Here is a 17,483-nt window from a genome sequence, read left to right as displayed (position 1 = left end):
CTGCTTACCACACCTCCTCTGTACTTGCTGTTAGGTTTGTACCCCTGGAGGCTGTCAGGGACAAAGGGCCTGGATAGATGGACCAGGCCACTGGTTTAAAGTGGGGAGAACCTTGGAGTTCCCATCATGGCTCAGAGGAAATGAATCTAACATCCATGAGGCTGCAGGTTCGATCCCCAGCCTTGCTCAGTGGGCTAAGGATCTGGCATTGCTGTGAGCTGCTGTGTAGGCTGCAGACGCAGCTTGGATCCCACGTTGCTGTGGCATAGGCGGCTACAGCTCCGATTTGACCCCTAGCACAGGAACTTCCCTATGCCACTGGAATGGCCCTAAAGAGACCAAAAAAAAAAGCAGATTCCCAGGCTCATCTCAGACCTAACAGATCAGACGCCTGGCTATTTGAGTTTGAATGGACCCTCTAGAGAGATTCTGCTGCACTGGGGGTCAGGGAGCCACTGAGCTGGAAAAATCCATTCTTCTGGCTATAACATGCCACACTGAGAAAGCACTCATATTTCCAAGTGGATATGAAGCCACCACAGGGAGGCACCCCCTCCACTGAGGCTGAAGGTCATCTGTGGCTGGATAAGGAGGACAGTGGGTAGATAAACTCAGGCCCAAATCTGAGACTCTAGGTTTTAACCAGGGGCAGCAGGGGTGGGGGTGGGAGGGCGCGGTGGTTGTAGGAGTGTCTTGGGGACAATCTCAGGGGTTGGCTCTGCCCTGGCCATTCAGAGGGGATCAGGAGTGGCTGGAATTCGAGGCAGGGACCCTGGACTTTGAAAGGCATTCTCTTTGATACAGTTTCCACCGTCTTCACTGGAAATCTCTGAGCCTCGGAGACAATGATTCCTCAGCCCATTGCACTGATGAAAAAATTTTTAAGAATCCAAGATAGGAAGGGGTTTATGGTGAACCTTATGGTGACCCGGCAGAGGCAGACTCAACTTTGTGGGGCTTGAAACTTACATAATTATGGTGGCTCCATTTAAGAAAAAGAACACACAGTGTATTACGTTTGCAGATTGTACACAACACACCGCCATGGGTGGGAGGTGGGGGCAGGACCTTCCCTGTCCCGCAAGGGGCCTTGAGCTCCATCAGCCTCTCAGTAAATCTGCCTCTCAGCTCACGAAGGACACAGATCCTCACTCTCAGCCTTCAGGTCTGAATGTTTTCGTGGCAGTGACAGGACTCCGCCAGCCCAGAAGCTAACCAGATAGCTGTCAGCTTTTTCGCCCACCTCCTGGCCTTTTCCTTTTTAATTTCATTTTCTTACTGTCTGTAGTCACCGGATGTAGTTACAGAGATGACCCTGGACGATGAGGCAGGGCAAAGGCTTCTTGCTTGACTTTCCGGCTCCGACGCAAGGAAGGGTGCCCTGGCCCCAAGAGCCATCAAAGCCTTGACCACGTGGCCTGCATCGTACTTTCCAAACATTTCCGACAGTGATCCCCCCCCCAACCCCCCGCCGCCCAACTCCAACAGCTCCCCTTCCGGTCACTCCAGGGAATAGCACCCCTTTTAGTGACAGCAGCCAGTCCTGAAGCCTCAGGGCATTTCTGCCCCTCCCAAAGTCTCAGGAGGAATGACTCGCCCAGGGCCCTGCAGACGTGATCAGATCGGCGATCAGATCGTCTGACTCCGCCTTTCAAAAGGCACCAGTCACCATTCTGTGACAGCAAGTCTTTCCTTCCCAAAGGATCACAGGCATTCAGTACTTTGGAAAGCCTTGAGAAGTTCCACTTGGGAACAGAATGTAGGTTGCTCGGCACGGCGACCCTGACTTTTAGACCCCAGAGTGACACAGGAGAACCCTCCACCTTCTGTCCTTGGAGCTGACATTTCTGCCAGTCACCCATCAGCCCTTGGAAGGCTCTAGAGGCTGCCAGAAGAGACAAAGGGGCCAACATCATCTCCCCGCTGTGCTGCGTGGCCCTGCGGCTGCTCCTCTCCCCACCCCCACCTCGGTAGTTTTCTCTGATGCTCATGTGGCCGAAAACCTTGGTCTGGAAACCAGAGCTGGCTCCCGGCGGGCCCGCCCAGCCATCTCAGCTGCTGCCTGGACCCCCACTTTCCTCGGAGCTCCCCCACCCCCTGGGTTGAAGCCGTGCTTCAGGGGCGCCTGCTGGGACTCAGAGGCCCTGCTCACCTGACGAGAGGAGGCTGCCGCTGCTGCCACTGATGATCTTGCCCTTGCTGCCCATGTTGGCCAGCTTGGACGTCTTCAGCGTCCCCGTCTCCGTCAGGTCAATGGCGATTTCGCTCAGGCTGCGGGCAGCATGGATTTTGGACTGGAAAGACAACCAGGTCATACAGGTTAGACCGGGGACGCGCCCCTCCCAGCAGTGACAGGCTGATGACAGGGCAATCGAGCACATGGGACTGACGGCCCAGACGGAAGTACTTTTCTGTGTGTATCCCCCCTGGGGCCGGTGCTCATAGCTGAAGCCCTCCCTGTAGGAGCAGATAAGACTCAAGAGGAAACCTGGGCGGGGAGTTTTCTAAGCCTGTTATTCCACAGGCTGTGTGTACACGGCTTATTATGAGTGTGGACTGTGGAGTCAGACCGACCTTGGTGGAGTCCTGATGTGGGGAGTGACCTAACCTCATGGAGCCTCTTGATTCCCAAGTATAAAGAGAAAACTCAACCTACCTCTCAAAGTTTTGTCAGGAGAAGCAATGCAAGGGAAGACCTCCCCCCTCCCCCCGGCCCCTCCCCTCTGCCGCTTGCAAGAAACAGTACTGATTGTACACAGTTCTGTGCTGAAAGGAAGAAAAAAGGAGTTCCCACTGTGGCTTAGCAGGTTAAGAAGCTGACATAGCCTCTGTGAGGATGCAAGTTCAATCCCTGGCGCTGCTCAGTGGGTTAAGGATCCGGCGTTGCTGCAAGCTGCAGCATAGGTCATAGATGCAGCCCAGATCTGGCATTGCTGTGGCTGTGGTGTAGGCCAGCAGCTGCAGCTCTGATTCGACCCCTAGCCTGGGAACTTCCATATGCCATGAGTGCAGCTGTAAAAAGAAAAAAAAAAAAAAAAGGAAAGAAAAATTGAATGATAGAAGACATGTCTGAAGCAAATTTATGAAATTCCAATAAATTCTGAGGTGGTTTAAACTCTTAAACCATTAGCCAAGGAGCCACAAAAAAGTCAGAGGAACGGGAAGTGACCACACGCTCAGCCTGCAAGTGTGGCATGTTCGTGCATAAGAGATTCCGGAACCAGTGCTCACTGGGATGCTTGGATGCCACCAACGGGCACCTGACATGGTACTTTGCTTCTATTTTGGTACCTAAACATATCTTCCAAAGTCTTCAGATTATGGTTAAAACTACACTCCATTTGTTCCACAAATGAACTGGCCCACTTTGGCCAACAGTAACAGTTGGTTAGAGCAATCCGAAAAGGACTCTGGGAGTTTCTGCAGTGGCACAATAGGAGTGGAGGGATCTCTGGAGCACTGGGACTCAGGTTCGATCCCTGGCTGGGCACAGTGGGTTAAAGGATCCAGCAACGCAGCTGCTGTATAGGTGGCGACTGTGGATCAGATCTGATCCCTGGCCCGGGGAACTCCATGTGCCGCGGGGCAGCCAAAAAAGTAAAAAAGGAAAGAAAAGAACTCTGTATTTACAGCTATGTCCCTAAAACTAACTGTTTGCAGTAAAGCTTTCTGCTCACAATACTTCAGGCAGTGGCCTTTGCTATATATACTGTGGACTTTCTGAAGACAACTATAAATACCAGTCTAACCCATATATTTGCCAATCTTTTTTTTTTTTTTTTTTTTTTTTAGGGCCACACCCTTGGCACATGGAAGTTCCCATGAATTCGAATCAGAGCTGTAGCTGCTGGCCTACACCATAGCTCACAGCCATGCCAGATCCTCAACCCACTGAGCAAGGCCAGGGATTGAACCTGCATCCTCATGATTCCTAGTCAGGTTCGTTTCCCCTGAGCCATGATGGGAACTGCCACATTTGCTAATCTTTCCATGGCCACTGGCGATACGGTACGGATACACAGATGGAACCAGGGGAGGTTCCCAACTGAGTTTTTTGATGTGTGTGTGCACCCGGCCGGCGTGAGACCAAGACTGTCCACCGCACAGGAGAGGCAGGGGGTGGCGGGTGCACGGGCAGACCTGTGCCTGGCTCTCTCTCATTTCCACTCTGTGCCCAGAGGCCTCCAGCTGTTCCCAGCAGCATCTATGTGGACCCAGAGGCCTTGGTCTTCCTCTGGCCTCTGTGCTGACGTTAGAATTGGTGAAAGGCAATGACTTCCTCCTGCCAAATCCTTTCCTCGTCCGAGGGGCAGAAGGAATGTCAAGCCTTCCTGCTTGTTCTGCTCAGCGGGTCTGGGCCGTCCTCCTTCTGACCCGCTTCTATCTCACAGGTCTTTCCTTGACTCACGTCTCCTCTCCAACATCTGCTTCTGTCCCTGCGTTTAAGACCAGGCTGCCTTCCCTCCAGTATCCAACAACCCCAGCTGCCAGCCCTTGGCAGAGTTTTCTGGCTCAGAACAGAGAAAGCAGGAGGCCCTTTGTTTCATTTTGACCCAGGAAAGCCACAACCTTCACCTGGCTCAGTTTTATATTCTGAGCCAACACAGGAAGCACAACCCATTCCTTCTTTCTTTCAGCTCTACAATGTTACTGAGGCCCAAAGAGGAGCCCACGCTTGCAGTTATGGAAGCAGAACTCATGAAGACATAAGCTGATTCACGAGTTCCTACTGTGGCTCAGCGGAAATGAACCTGACTAGTGTCCATGAGGATGTGTGTTCAATCCCTGGCCCTGCTCAGTGGGTTAAGGATCTGGTATTGCTGTGAGCTGTGGTGTAGGTCTCAGATGCGGCTGAGATCCTGTATTATTGTGCCTGTGGAGCAGGGCGGCAGCTGTAGCTCCAATTTGACCCCTAGCCTGGGAACTTCCAGATGCTGCAGGTGTGGCCCTGAAAAGCAAAAAGACATAAAGCCAATTCAGCCTGGTGGAAGACCCAGGCTCTGAAGTCAGAAAGATCTGGACTGGAATCCTGGCTCTTCCCACTGAGTCACAGTTTGACCTTGATTTTCTTTCTTTTTTTTTTTTTTTTTGCCTTTTTTGCTATTTCTTTGGGCCGCTCCCGCGGCATATGGAGGTTCCCAGGCTAGGGGTTGAATCGGAGCTGTAGCCACTGGCCTACACCAGAGCCACAGCAACGCGGGATCCGAGCCGCGTCTGCAACCTACACCACAGCTCACGGCAATGCCGGATTGTTAACCCACTGAGCAAGGGCAGGGACCGAACCCGAAACCTCATGGTTCCTAGTCGGATTCGTTAACCACTGTGCCATGACGGGAACTCCTGATTTTCAATCTCTCTGATAACTGAGATCCCTGTTTGTAAAATGAAGCTCTTGAAACCCCCATCATAGAGTTGTACTATCAGGACTACACTAGACAAGGGATGTCAAGGCCATTAGAACTGGAAGAGGAAGAGGACCTCAATCAGGGCCTGGCCGTAATGTGCTCAATGCGGCTGCCTTAATGACTCAACTGGCTATTTGGAGCATGTCATCAATCACATGCAGGAGGGGCCCCCAGCCCACCTCCATCCCTGCCACTCCCATCTGGGAGGCAGGAAACCAGGCCGGGAAAAGGGACAACAGATGGACTTCCCGGGGAGACTAGATTCTTCGAAGTTTTAGGAAATGACCTGCTTCTCTCCAGAATGGAAACAGCACAGTGACTGAATGGACCAGATGGAGAGAGACGGCTAAGGGGTGGTGAATTGACGGGGCGATTTGTGCCTTGGAAGGTCCAGGCTTTGAGCCCACGGCAAAGAGCCTCCAAGGTTTTGGGTGTTTTGCTATGAGGGTCTGGCTGTCTGAAGAATGACTGTGGCCGTTCTGTGAGGGAAGTTAATTATCCCCCACCGTGCCTTTCCTGGGCTTCTGATCTACATGGAACGAAGCGCGAGTAGACTGGATCCGGAAAACAAAACGAAGAAGGAAAGCTGTTTCGACTGGGGGCCCACTGAACAAGTCCCCAGTCTGAATTTCGGAGGAAATCTGACTAATGTTTACTCTAAACAATTTAAGCTTTCAAGTATTTTCTTCCGAATTCCTCCCTTTGGCTCCAGGGTACACAGGTTGCCGGGAGCCAGGTGACAGGACTTTCTGATCTTTGGGGTCAGCACATGCAATTGACCAAATGTAAGCGGTACCTGCACAGCCTCTCGTTCTGAATGAACCGCCAGATACCAACCAATACCAACCTCTTTCTGCTGTCTTGGGTGATGGAGGGTGTGTGTGTGTTTGAGAGAGAGAGAGAGGGAGAGATTTTTTTTTTCTTCTTCGTTTTAGGGCCAAACCCACAGCATGGGAGAGTTTCCAGGCCAGGGGTCGCATCGGAGCTTCGGCTGCAGGCCTACACCACAGCCACAGCCACACCAGACCTAATCTGCATCTGCGACCCACACTGAAACTTGGGGCAGCACTGGATCCTTAACGCACTGAGTGAGGCCAGGGATTGAACCTGCATCCCCATGGATACTAGTTAGGTTCTTAACCCTCTGAGCCACAATGGGAACTCTCAGATTTTCTTAAATGATTTGCACTAGGACCCTGAAAGAAGAAAACGACCAAGTGCTGGGGGAAGAACAGGAGGCTTCCTGGCTACACACCCCTGCTGACTCCAGCCACTAGACCGCGCTTGTTTCTGGGCTTGATAAGCATCCCTCAGGAGGCCTGGGTTTTGCTGAAGCACTTCAGAGAAAGGAATGGTTGGCATGGCCCGATACAGTAGGGTGTGAAGCAATGCCCAGTACGCCAGCCAACACTCGCTGTTCTGAAATACTTGGAAGCGCTTCATCCCAGCCCTGTCAGCCATCACTCACCCAGAACCATCCTGCCCACTGGAGACAGGTCACATCACTGTTGCCTAAAAAACCTTCCAGAAACGAAAGGTGTTGTAACACAAATCCTAAGGTGAATTTTATCATCTCTGACTCAATTTGGGGCACTTTTAGAGAATTTAAATTATACATGGAGTTGGCCAGGGAACAGTCTGTTGGATTGATAATGATAATAATAAAAGAAGTTCCCATCGTGGCTCAGTGGCTTAAGAACCCGTGAGGATTCAGGTTTGATTCCTGGCGTTGTTCGGTGGGCTAACAGTCTGGTGTTGCAGACATAGGTGCATATGTGCCTTGGGTCTGGTGTTGCTGTGGCTGTGGTGTAGGCCGACAGCTACAGCTTCAATATGACCCCTAGCCTGGGAACCTCCATATGCCGCAGGTACAGCTGTATAAAAAAGAAAAAAAGAAAAAGAAAAAAGACAGCATGCATCTCTTAAAGCCATTTCACAAATACTGTGTCACTGGACCAATCAATGATTCAGTCAGGATTTTCCCTTCCAGTTCTCTAACTGGGGAGAGCAAGCAGGAGCGAGGGACGACTTGCCCAGGGTCACAGACCTGGAAGGCAGAGTCCTTGAACTTCCTTTTGGGAGAACTTGTTCCTCACCTCTCACTGCAGGTAGAGGAACTGGTTCCAACAAGAAATGCTTGGGCAGCTGTGAGCATTCAAAGCAAGTAAGCTTTCAATTCTTTTCCTCCTGGGAGTAAGTGCATTTCCTGGGGTTGCTGAGCTAAAAGTTCCCTATTGCTGTGAGCATTTGGTTTGGCCTCTTAAAAGACACTTCTTGTTAATAAGTGATTTTTTCTTTTTCAACTTTTTTTTTTTTTTTTTTTTTTTTTTTTTTTTGCTGTGGGCACAGCATGCAGAAATTCCCAGGCCAGGGACTGAACCTGCTCCATAGCAGTGACAACCCTGGGTCTTTAACCTGCTAAGCCACCAGGGAACTCCAATAAGTGATCTTTGATAATTACGTTTTGAGGGTTACTTGTTGCATTCGTGAGTTGACCTATAAGTCTGGTAAGCCTTGTCCAACAGCAGAGTCAGACCTTTTTTGAGATCGGGCTACAGAGACCTAAGGCCTCCTGAGTTACCCCCAAAAGATTCTTTACTGCAAAAAGCCAGCATAGGGAGGAGGAGTTCAAACAGCTACTGTACCATCCTTAGAGGGAAATATACTTTTTTCTTTTTCCCGTTCAAAACTGTGTTCTCAGTATGTGGGGGGTCTGCCCACAAGAGAAATTGGCAGGGGGGTTCAGGAGGTTGCCAAACTTTCTACCCCTCATCATGCATCACCAAACAATATAGAGGATGGAATCACTGTTCTAAGGTTCTGACCTCCACCTCTTGCCACTGGAGGGCAAAATGCCGACACCCACCCACTGTCTCAATCTAAAGCATGAGTCAAAACACTTTGGCCCCATTTCTTTTGATCTAATCAGCCCTCAAATTCCTGTGCCAATGCCCATCATCACCAGGAGAGCTGCAGAATACTCTCATTATTCCTAGCAACAAAAGTATTCCATGCTGTGCCCATTCACCCTAGAAGATGCCCAAAACAGGGGTCAGGAAGAAGACGTAGTCGAGAGAAACATGTGTTACAAAGGAGAAAGTGACGGCCACATGGGAAAGGCTGTGATTTGAAAATGAATTGTGACTTGAGGGACTGTTTGCTTTCTTTCTGTCCTATTTTCCTACTATCTTTCTCTTTCCTCCCTCTCAACCCCAACTCTTCCCCCATCTCCTCTCTCCAAGTCACAAAGAGCAACTCCACCCAGAAGGAAAATAAAGCAAAAGAGGAAGCCGCAAGGATCCAAAAGGGCACCAATCCAATAAATCTTGGGCCCCATAAGCCCAGGGTCTGGTCACCTCCTTCCCTTCTCTAGAACCATGTGATGGGACAAAACCTCCCATGGGGGGTGGTACAGATTAGACCAGAGGCCAAGGTTGATCTCCCTTTGGAGCTCTGTGTTCCACTCCCCACCTCCTCCCAGGCCAGCAGGATCCTGAGAAAGAGGCAGAGCCCATCTTGATACGGCTCTTCACCTGAGGGGTAATGAATGGGAGCGGCTTGTGCAGGGAAGGCCAGGGGAGCACGGCAGAGGAGGCTGGGGCAGCAGGAGGCAGAGTGTTGATATAAGCTGTGTGTGAACCTAGGAGATGTCATTTTCCCACCCACCAGAAAACGCACCCCTCCCCAAGCCCGGGTGCCTGAAGTGGGGCTGGGGCAAACCTCCCTTGGAGGATGACTGCTTATGAGGCCTGAGGCACCGTGTCTACTTGAGGGAAACAGAGTTGGTGGTGTTTTTTTTTTTTTTAATATTTTCCGTTTTGCATTTTTAAGAAATGGAGTTGGCAGTTGGAAAAGCCTGGAGGGCTTTCACAGCAATTATCCTCAACAATTAGGTAGCGTCTTTTGGTGGAGGATGGTTCCTTTTTTTTTTTTTTTCCTTTTTCAAAAAGAAAAAAATATGCCACTATATGCCAAAAAGGGCTCCACTGCCTGCTACCAGGAGAGCTCCTGAAGTTCAAAAGCATGGGCGGAATTCCTCACGAGGGCCCTACCTGGCTTCGGCAAATGCTTTGAGTGGCTCTGACTGTAGCTGACTGAGTCGCAGGGAACGTGTCACCCTCTTAAAGAGCTGATCGCATTCCTGCCTCCTTTAGCCCCTAAAAGGCCAGTGTTACCTGTGCACATCTCAGGGCACGGATGCAGGGCCTCCCCAACCCCATCCAATTCCCAACTCCCAGATTCTAAGATGCACACAAATGCCCTCCATCTGGCCTTAGGTGAGCTCACGGCTCCGTAAAAGGTCTGGTCTCTGCAGAGTCCCTCCCAGGTCCAGGGAAGGGACTTACCTTACTCTGTTTTCTGTCCAGATAGAACTGGTGTTGGCTGATGGCCATAGCCCAGATGGACTTGATCAGCGCTGGACACGCGTACCACGTGTGCACTGCAATGCCGCTGTGTCCAAAGGTCCTCCTCGTCACCGAGGCCCTGGGAGAGCAAGAATCAGAGGGTTCAACCACATGTACAACGAGGGACTCTGTTCTCAGTCAACTGCTTTTACTGAGAACCCAATGGGTCCCAAAAGCTCTAGTGTAAAAGGTGAAAGATGAGCAAATGGGTGTGGGTGCACACATGAAACTGGCTGGCAAAGGCTGTCTTTTAATGTTATTCTTTTTTTTTTTCTTTTTCCTTTTCTAGGGCCACTCCCGTGGCATATGGAGGGTCCCAGGCTAGGGGTCTAATCGGAGCTGCAGCTGCCAGCCTATGCCAGAGCCACAGCAACTCGGGATCCAAGCAGCTTCTGCGACCTACACCACAGTTCACAGCAACGCCAGAGCCTTAACCCACAGAGCAAGGCCAGGGATCGAACCCACACACAACCTCACGGTTCCTAGTCAGATTCATTATCCACTGCACCACGATGGGAACTCCTTAATTTTATTCTGTAAATAAAAATTCTTTTTTCTGTTTTTACATGCATTCAGTGTATTTTATTATGCATTCATTGAATTATTTTAAGTTGTACAACCATCATCACAATCTAATTTTAAAACATTTCCATCCCAAACCCCCCAAACTGATTCTAATCAAGGTACAGGACATGATGATTTGACATTCACACACACACTGAAATGATCACGGCAGTCAAGAACATTCCAAGAACATTCATCTCGTCACAGTTACTAGCGTGTGCGCATGCGTGGAGAGCACCTGAACCCTCCTCTTAGCCAATCTCCAGGATACAACACAGCGCTACCAACCACGGTCACCACTGTGCACATCAAATCTCTAGACTCCTTCATCCTCCCTCCCTACCACTTCGTACCCTTTGACCACCATCTCCCCACTTTCCCCACTTCCCCAGTCACCACCATTCTGCTCTCCGCTTGTGTGTGTCTGACCCACAAGTGAGATCATGCAGCTCTTCTCTTTCTGTGTCTCCCTAATTTCCCTTCATAATACTCTCCAGGAACACCCATGTTGTTGCAAATGGCACGGTCTCCTTTTTTTTTTTTTTTTTTTAAAGGTTCAGTGATATTCCATAGTGTATACACACTGCAGTTTCTTTATCCATTCATCCATCCATGGACACTGAGGTTGTTTCCATTCCTTGGCTCTTGTGTATAACGCTAACCTCTTGATTCCCTGGCTCCTTGGGGTTCAGAATCTGGCTAAGCCTCTGCCTTGTGTGAAATAAGATGGGTCATGCTAGGTCACAGGACGGTCTGTTCTGATCTTCAGCTCCTTGGCACTTGGGCCAAGACGAACTTCAGAGAAAGGAAAAGCCCCTGACAATGTCTTTGGTTAACCAGGCAATGCTGCCTATGGTGGACAATGAGGATTCTCTTCTAATCATCACAGGCCACTGCGTCTAAGGCAACCAGGACTCCTTATGTTACTCGCACTCGCGGTTCCTCAAAAGAGGTGGTTATCAATTTCAAATATACTCAGGGGACAAGCAGGGTAAAAAGGGTCAGGAAAAGGAAGGCAGAGGAAACGAGCCCAGCCAATCCTTCCCCACTGCGCCCCCGCCCCCATATACATGTATAGGGGAGATACTTATGGAGCAGAGAGACGTGATCAGACTCTAAACTGAGGGTGTGAAAGACTGGTCCTGGCATAATTCACCACATTAATAGAGTGTGGGGGGAAAAAGTTATAGGATCATGTTCTCACTGAAGTATACTTTATAGGATGGATGGAGGATTTTGCAAGTGAAATCTGAGGATGTGTGTTTGCATACATGCACGTGCATGCATACATCCATACTTGTGTGTGTGTGTGGGTGTGTAGGGCAAAGGTGGTGGGACAGTGAGGTGAGGTCTGAGGTATCTTATGTGCATATCAGAAGAAAAATGTGTTCAAGATTGAGAGGGCTCATTTGGAAGAATCTGGGGGCGGTCAGGACCTGTGAATAATCTATTCTGATGGCAAATTTTCCTTTGAAGAAAATTAGAAGTTGTACCCATCAGCTTCCCTTGGGGAGCTCAAGATTTAGCAATAGGTGTTCCTCAGACATAGGTGTTTTTTTTTTTGGCTGTGCCCTTGGCACATGAAGTTCCTGGGCCAGGGATTGAGCTTTTGCCACAGCAGTGACAATGCCAGATCCTGAACCCACTGAGCCACCAGGGAACTCCCTTTAGACCTCCCCCCATTTTTTTTGTCTTTTTAGGGCCACGCCCAGGGCACATGGACATTCCCAGGCTAGGGGTAGAATAGGTGCTGTAGCCGCTGGCCTATGCCACAGTCATAGCCAGATCTGAGCCATGTCTGTGACCTACACCACAGCTCACAGCAAAGTGGGATCCTTAACCCACTGAGCCAGGCTAGGGATTGAACCTTCATCCTCATGGATACTAGTCAAGATTCATTTCTGGTGAGCCATAACGGGAACTCCGAGACCCACTTTCAAGGAGGAATTTTAATCTAGTGCTTTGTTACTGCAACAGAATGGTATTCTTCACTTTGGTTACAACACAAGTTAAGAGACAATACCAGCGCACAAACCAACAGACAATTGAAAATAACGGAAAAGGGGCCGATGAGAGGGAGGAAACCCCTGCGGCCTCTGTGCGTGTAAAAAGGAAACTGAGCGCTAAATGCCCATGCTGGCTTCCATAGCAATGACTGATCCTGGGAGTAAATACATTTTTTTTTTCTCCCAGAAAAGCTGAATTAGGCAGGAAAAGGAACCTGAAATGGATTTTAGTGACAGGGGTGAAAGCAGTACCAGGTGGGGTATATTTTTCAGGGAAGGTGGGGGAGGAAGACGGAAGAGGCTGGCTGCTCCGTGAGTTCCCGACAGCGCTCCAGCAGATGCTCGACTATTAACTTTTCTTTCTCCTGCTCAACTATTAACTTTTCTCTACATCAATCCCTTCAGGCTCTTCCCATCCCACTGACTCTTCTGTTTTGCCTAAACCTTAGAAACCGAGTATTTGCCCAGCCCAGAGACCTGCAGAAACAACGGTGAGTATCAAGGTAGGATGCGTGCACAGGAGAGCAAATCTCCAAGCATCTGCAGTGATGCTGGCAGCACCCGGGGCCGAGGCATTCCCTGTGCTCGCCGTGTCCCAGGAGAACATCCACCTTCGGGATGGGATTCTGCCCACACCTGCCATCCTTGACCACCCCACCCCCCCCGGCTTCCTTGCTGGTCTGGGGAGGGGCCGACCCTGACCCATCCCCACGTACGGTCGATGAGGCGACTCTGCCACGTTCAAGTAAACAAGGCCACAGCAGCAGGATGACACATTTAATTGGAGGTGTGCCAGGAGGCCAGAGGGGAGCGCTTGCTGCAGTGCCGGGCAATGATGGGGGTTGGAGCTCTGGCTCTGTCACTAAATGTGGTAGCTGGCCTGAAACCATCCCCTTGGCCTGCCCTGCTGTGCACATGGAAAAGGAGCCTTGAAAGCCAATGTCACGTTGGGTTTCAACTTGTGACATCGGCAAGCCACATTCCTGGCCTTTTCTTGCCTCCCTTCTCCTTTCCCTGCTGGCCTCTTGACTGACAGGGGACCACAACCCCCCCAAGGAGACAAGGGGATATGTTCACATCCTGTGCCCAGGCTGTCCCCCTGCCGCCCCCCGGCCCTAGGCTCCTCCACTTCCCTCTTCGGCCCACCTGACTGACACTTTCATTCCCTTGAGGGCCCACCCGGAGCCTTACATCCTCAGCTCACATCTCTCCTTCTCAGGAAGCCTCTCCTGACCAGCTCGGCCGCCATCAGCATTTACAGGTCCTGCCATCTGGCACTTGGTACCCGCTGTCCAAGTACAGCCAGGTGGTGAGGCATGTGAGCTCTGGGGCCAGACTCCCTGGGTTTAGATCCTGCCTCTATCCTCAAGGAGCTTTTTGTAAACTGGAGCAGTTACTTGATCTCTTCTATGCCTGCTCCCCAAGGAGGACAGGAACACTAGTGGCTACTGCCTGAGGTTATCCTGAGCACCTAAGTGTCCAAAACCGTGATTGCACGTGGAAAACACTTGATAAACATCAGGTTCCTCCTTCTGTCTCCCCAGCTGTGCTCAAAGTGCTTCCTTAGCTTTTTTAACTAAAAAAAAAAAAAAAAAAAAAAATTTTTTTAGGGCCATACCTGAGGCATATGGAAGTTCCCAGGCTAGAGGTTGAATTGGAACTGCAGCTGAGACCTGTGCCACAGCCACAGCGACGCAGGATCCAAGCTGCATCTACGACCTACACCTCAGCTTGTGGCAACACCCACTGAACAAGGTCAGGGAAAGAAACTGCATCCTCATGGACACTCTGCTGGGTTCTTAACCCACTGAGCCACAGTGGGAACTCCTAGGAGTGCTTTTTAAAAATGTGAAGTTGAGCCGATTTACCATGTTGCGTTAGTTTCAGGGGTACAGCAAAGCGATTCAGTTTTATATTCTTGTTTTAATAGATTATTACAACATAGCGAGTAGAGTTTCCCGTGCTATAAACTAGGTCCTTGTTGGGTATTTATTTTATATACAGTCGTGTGTATATGTAGGAATTCTTTCAGGGCAGTAGACCCTGTCTCAAAACTTCGTTATCCCAAGTGATGCCCAAACAGAAGCCACTCAACAAATATGAGGTTGATGACTTTCATTTAAGAGACTAAAAGCCCACGTAGTAGTCACATGTGAGGTTTGGACTCTCCAGTATTCCCGGGCTTTGGGAGCGGGGAGGGAATTTAGTAATAATACATCATGGGTAGGACGACAGACCCAGAGAGGACACAAGTGCACGTGCACACACGATCACTCAAGGATCTGTTCACAGCGCCTCTGCATTAGCAGAATTTCCAACAGAGCACAGGCATGCAGAGTCTGGCTGGTCCTTACGCTCAGCCCCTTAAGAGCATCCAAGCTCCACTCTTTGCCAAATCATCTGCTTTCTGCATCTGACCCATTGTGGCAAACGATCATTTCAGGACACTATTTTCAGCATCTCTGCCCCTGACCTGGACCAGGGAATTCCTGCTCTGTATCAACAAGATCTCTGGACTGTGAGACCTTTGTTCGTCACAGGACCCTGAAAAATGCTGCATAGGTAGATACTCTGCCAGCGCTCCCGACATCACCTGCCTGTGGAGCCAGGGAATCTCCAAGATGTTCTCAGCAGGCTGGTTGCGTAGTAACCGTGGGGCGGGCAGTGGCGGGGTGGGGGGGGGTGCACTCTCCCCCTCCACAGGAGTGGCTGTTTCACAAAGATTACATGACCAGGCAAGTGGCACATCAGTCCTCCTGGGTTATCACTGGTGGCAGGAACGAAGACCACCCCACGAGCCTCGCCCTCTGATGGGGCAAAATCTTACTCTCACGCTGAGAACATTCTGAGAGCCGTCGTGGCTTGTTTTGAGTCCCCAGAAACCATGTGTGTGTGGAGCTGGTGCCAACAACCCCTCTCTCCCCAGCCAGGACTGGGGGTATCAAGGTCCCCAGCAGCTACTTTTCCTCCTCCCCACACCCTGCTCTTTGCACTGCTTTCCCCTGGGTTACCTCCATGTTCTAACTGCGCTTCTGCCTATGGAATGTGATTCATCCTTAAGTGTCAGGCGTGTTTCTAGAGACTTTTGCTGTCGCTTTGGGGCTGCCTAGAAATCTAGGACTGGCAGACAAAGAGAGGAAAAGCCACAGTACATGCTGGCCCGAGAGCCTTCTCTGCAGGGCTTGCCGCATTCCCAAACTGGACCCTATTGTTTGGCATCTGACTTGGAGAGGCTTGGTTTTGACAGGCGAGCATTGTGTCGCATCGGATACAATGTGAGGGGGAGAGAAAAAGACTGGTCTTTCTTTTACCTCCACCCACAGAGGTAGACACCCTCGAATTCCAGCTCCCAGAACCAAAAAACCGAGCACGACTGTTTCAGCTATAGGTTCCTTCAGGTGCTGATGGTCCTGCATGAAGCATCCTCCGTGGCTCTGATAAGTCACCCTGCGCAATCTTGTCTGGCCAAAACTTCCTAAAGACACTCCGCCCACCCACCCAGTTTCATTTGGGGATTGTTCTGCAGTGCTACAAAATCTTTCCTAAAACGCCCCTGCTTCTAAAGACAACTCCACACAGACGAGCAAGGAACACGTGCAGCCAGAGGAAATGTTCAGCTAATTTCACACACACACACATACACACACACACGCACGCACACGAACCTGCTGCATTTATCAACACATAGAACAAAACAAAGCTTAACTGTCTGATTTGAACTCTGCTGTCCCCATCTACCATCCTCCCCGCCAACCCCCCACCCAATGAACACACACAGTGACAGCACAGAAACAGCCCTCTAAGTCATATGCCGGCGGGCCATGCGCTCCCAGAAGAAAAGGACTTTTCCGGCTTACCTGCGGGGGTCATGAACTTCCACAGAAAACTTCTTCTCTCTGAAATACAGGTTCTCCAGCTGTCTCCATTGGAATATCTGGACAGAAAACAATGCAGTTGAAGTTCAAGAGTGGGCGGTTCACGGCTGTCGTCCTCTCTCGGGGGCTGGACTTACAGCTGGCAGTTTCCTTATCAAAGCTGAAACCGTATGGTTGTTTGCACCTCCCGTGTCTCTTGTTACACGCGTAGGCATGCGCGCGTACACACACACACACACACACACACACACACAGAGCTCTCCACTTCAAAACCCCGGCAACGTGGGTGTGGATTTTCCTGCAGGCTTCACAACGGGGAACAAAACAAGTTCTTTTCAAGTAGTTCCCCGGCTCCGCTTGGCCTTTGTTGAGGTCTCTGAGACAGTTCCCAGCTCTGCAGACTTTTCCCTCCAAGGAGAGGGGGCAGGGGGAGGAGGGCGGGCTGGGGAGGGGGGGCCGGGCGCTTGGAGAAGGGAGCGGTAGCCCTCTGCCTGCCGGGCTGGACGCAGCGCTGGCTTCCTCCCTCCAGTGCTGAACTGGGGAGGCGGTCACATTCCCAGCCTCCCATGGGGACTCCACTTCCTGCCCACTAATGAGCAAGGGCCCGGACGCGCCCTGGTGATCTGGGCCGTGAAGCTTCCCTGGAAAGGGTGGGGGCTGCTGGGACTGTATCTGGGGGCAGGCAGCTCAAGATAACAATAGGAGCCTGTCAAGCCTCTGCTGCTTTCTGCAGCACACAAAAAATCAGGAGTCCCCAGTAAGGACCAGGGCAGCCTGGGGCTCGCTGCCACTGGGGAGGGAGTGGGGGAGTGGGACATGGAGGTGGTTCTGAACAGTGGGAGCCACACAGAGCTCCTGGCACTGCCCGAGCGGTCCCTCAGGCCCTGGTGGACAGTTCTTGGACAAGGGAGCCTGTTGCCAAGATGCTGACTGCGCTGTTTGGGAGTAATTAGGGCTGCAGCACCGCTCCGGAATGGGGGGTCTTCCATGGGATGAAAAAGAAAGTTACTTAAACTCTCTGAGAAAGGTCGCCAGAGGTTCCAGTTACGCCCATAGACATTCATACTTCTGTCTGATGCATACTGCCGCCTTCCTAGAGACTCAGGATGTGAGGTTAGCCCCAAGAAGGGTCCAACAGACCTTCGTCCCAGGAGTGGCTGATCACTCCCTTGGGTCCTCCCCCTCTCTGCTCACATTGTCTCTTTAAAGCTAAGACGGCAATTTCTG

At 50.9% G+C, this 17,483-nt stretch overlaps 1 protein-coding gene across 15 annotated transcripts in view; it reads right to left on the bottom strand.

Moving 5' to 3' along the window:
- The window catches only part of FRMD4A (FERM domain containing 4A), a 664,082-nt gene that overhangs the window by 54,050 nt on the left and 592,549 nt on the right, over positions 1–17,483 (bottom strand). For all 15 annotated transcript variants that reach the window (XM_021064221.1, XM_021064222.1, XM_021064223.1 and 12 more), the window contains 3 exons: positions 16,239–16,315; positions 9,752–9,890; positions 2,153–2,294 (listed from right to left, as the gene is read on the bottom strand). In XM_021064221.1, coding sequence (XP_020919880.1) covers positions 2,153–2,294; positions 9,752–9,890; positions 16,239–16,315 — 358 coding nt within the window. The remainder of the gene's footprint in view (positions 1–2,152; positions 2,295–9,751; positions 9,891–16,238; positions 16,316–17,483) is intronic.

The sequence above is a fragment of the Sus scrofa genome, chromosome 10 (assembly GCF_000003025.6).
Source record: "Sus scrofa isolate TJ Tabasco breed Duroc chromosome 10, Sscrofa11.1, whole genome shotgun sequence".
NCBI classification, from domain to species: domain Eukaryota; kingdom Metazoa; phylum Chordata; class Mammalia; order Artiodactyla; family Suidae; genus Sus; species Sus scrofa.
The sequence above is the reverse complement of the archived record's forward strand: the minus strand, read 5'-3'. Positions and strand labels throughout refer to the sequence as shown.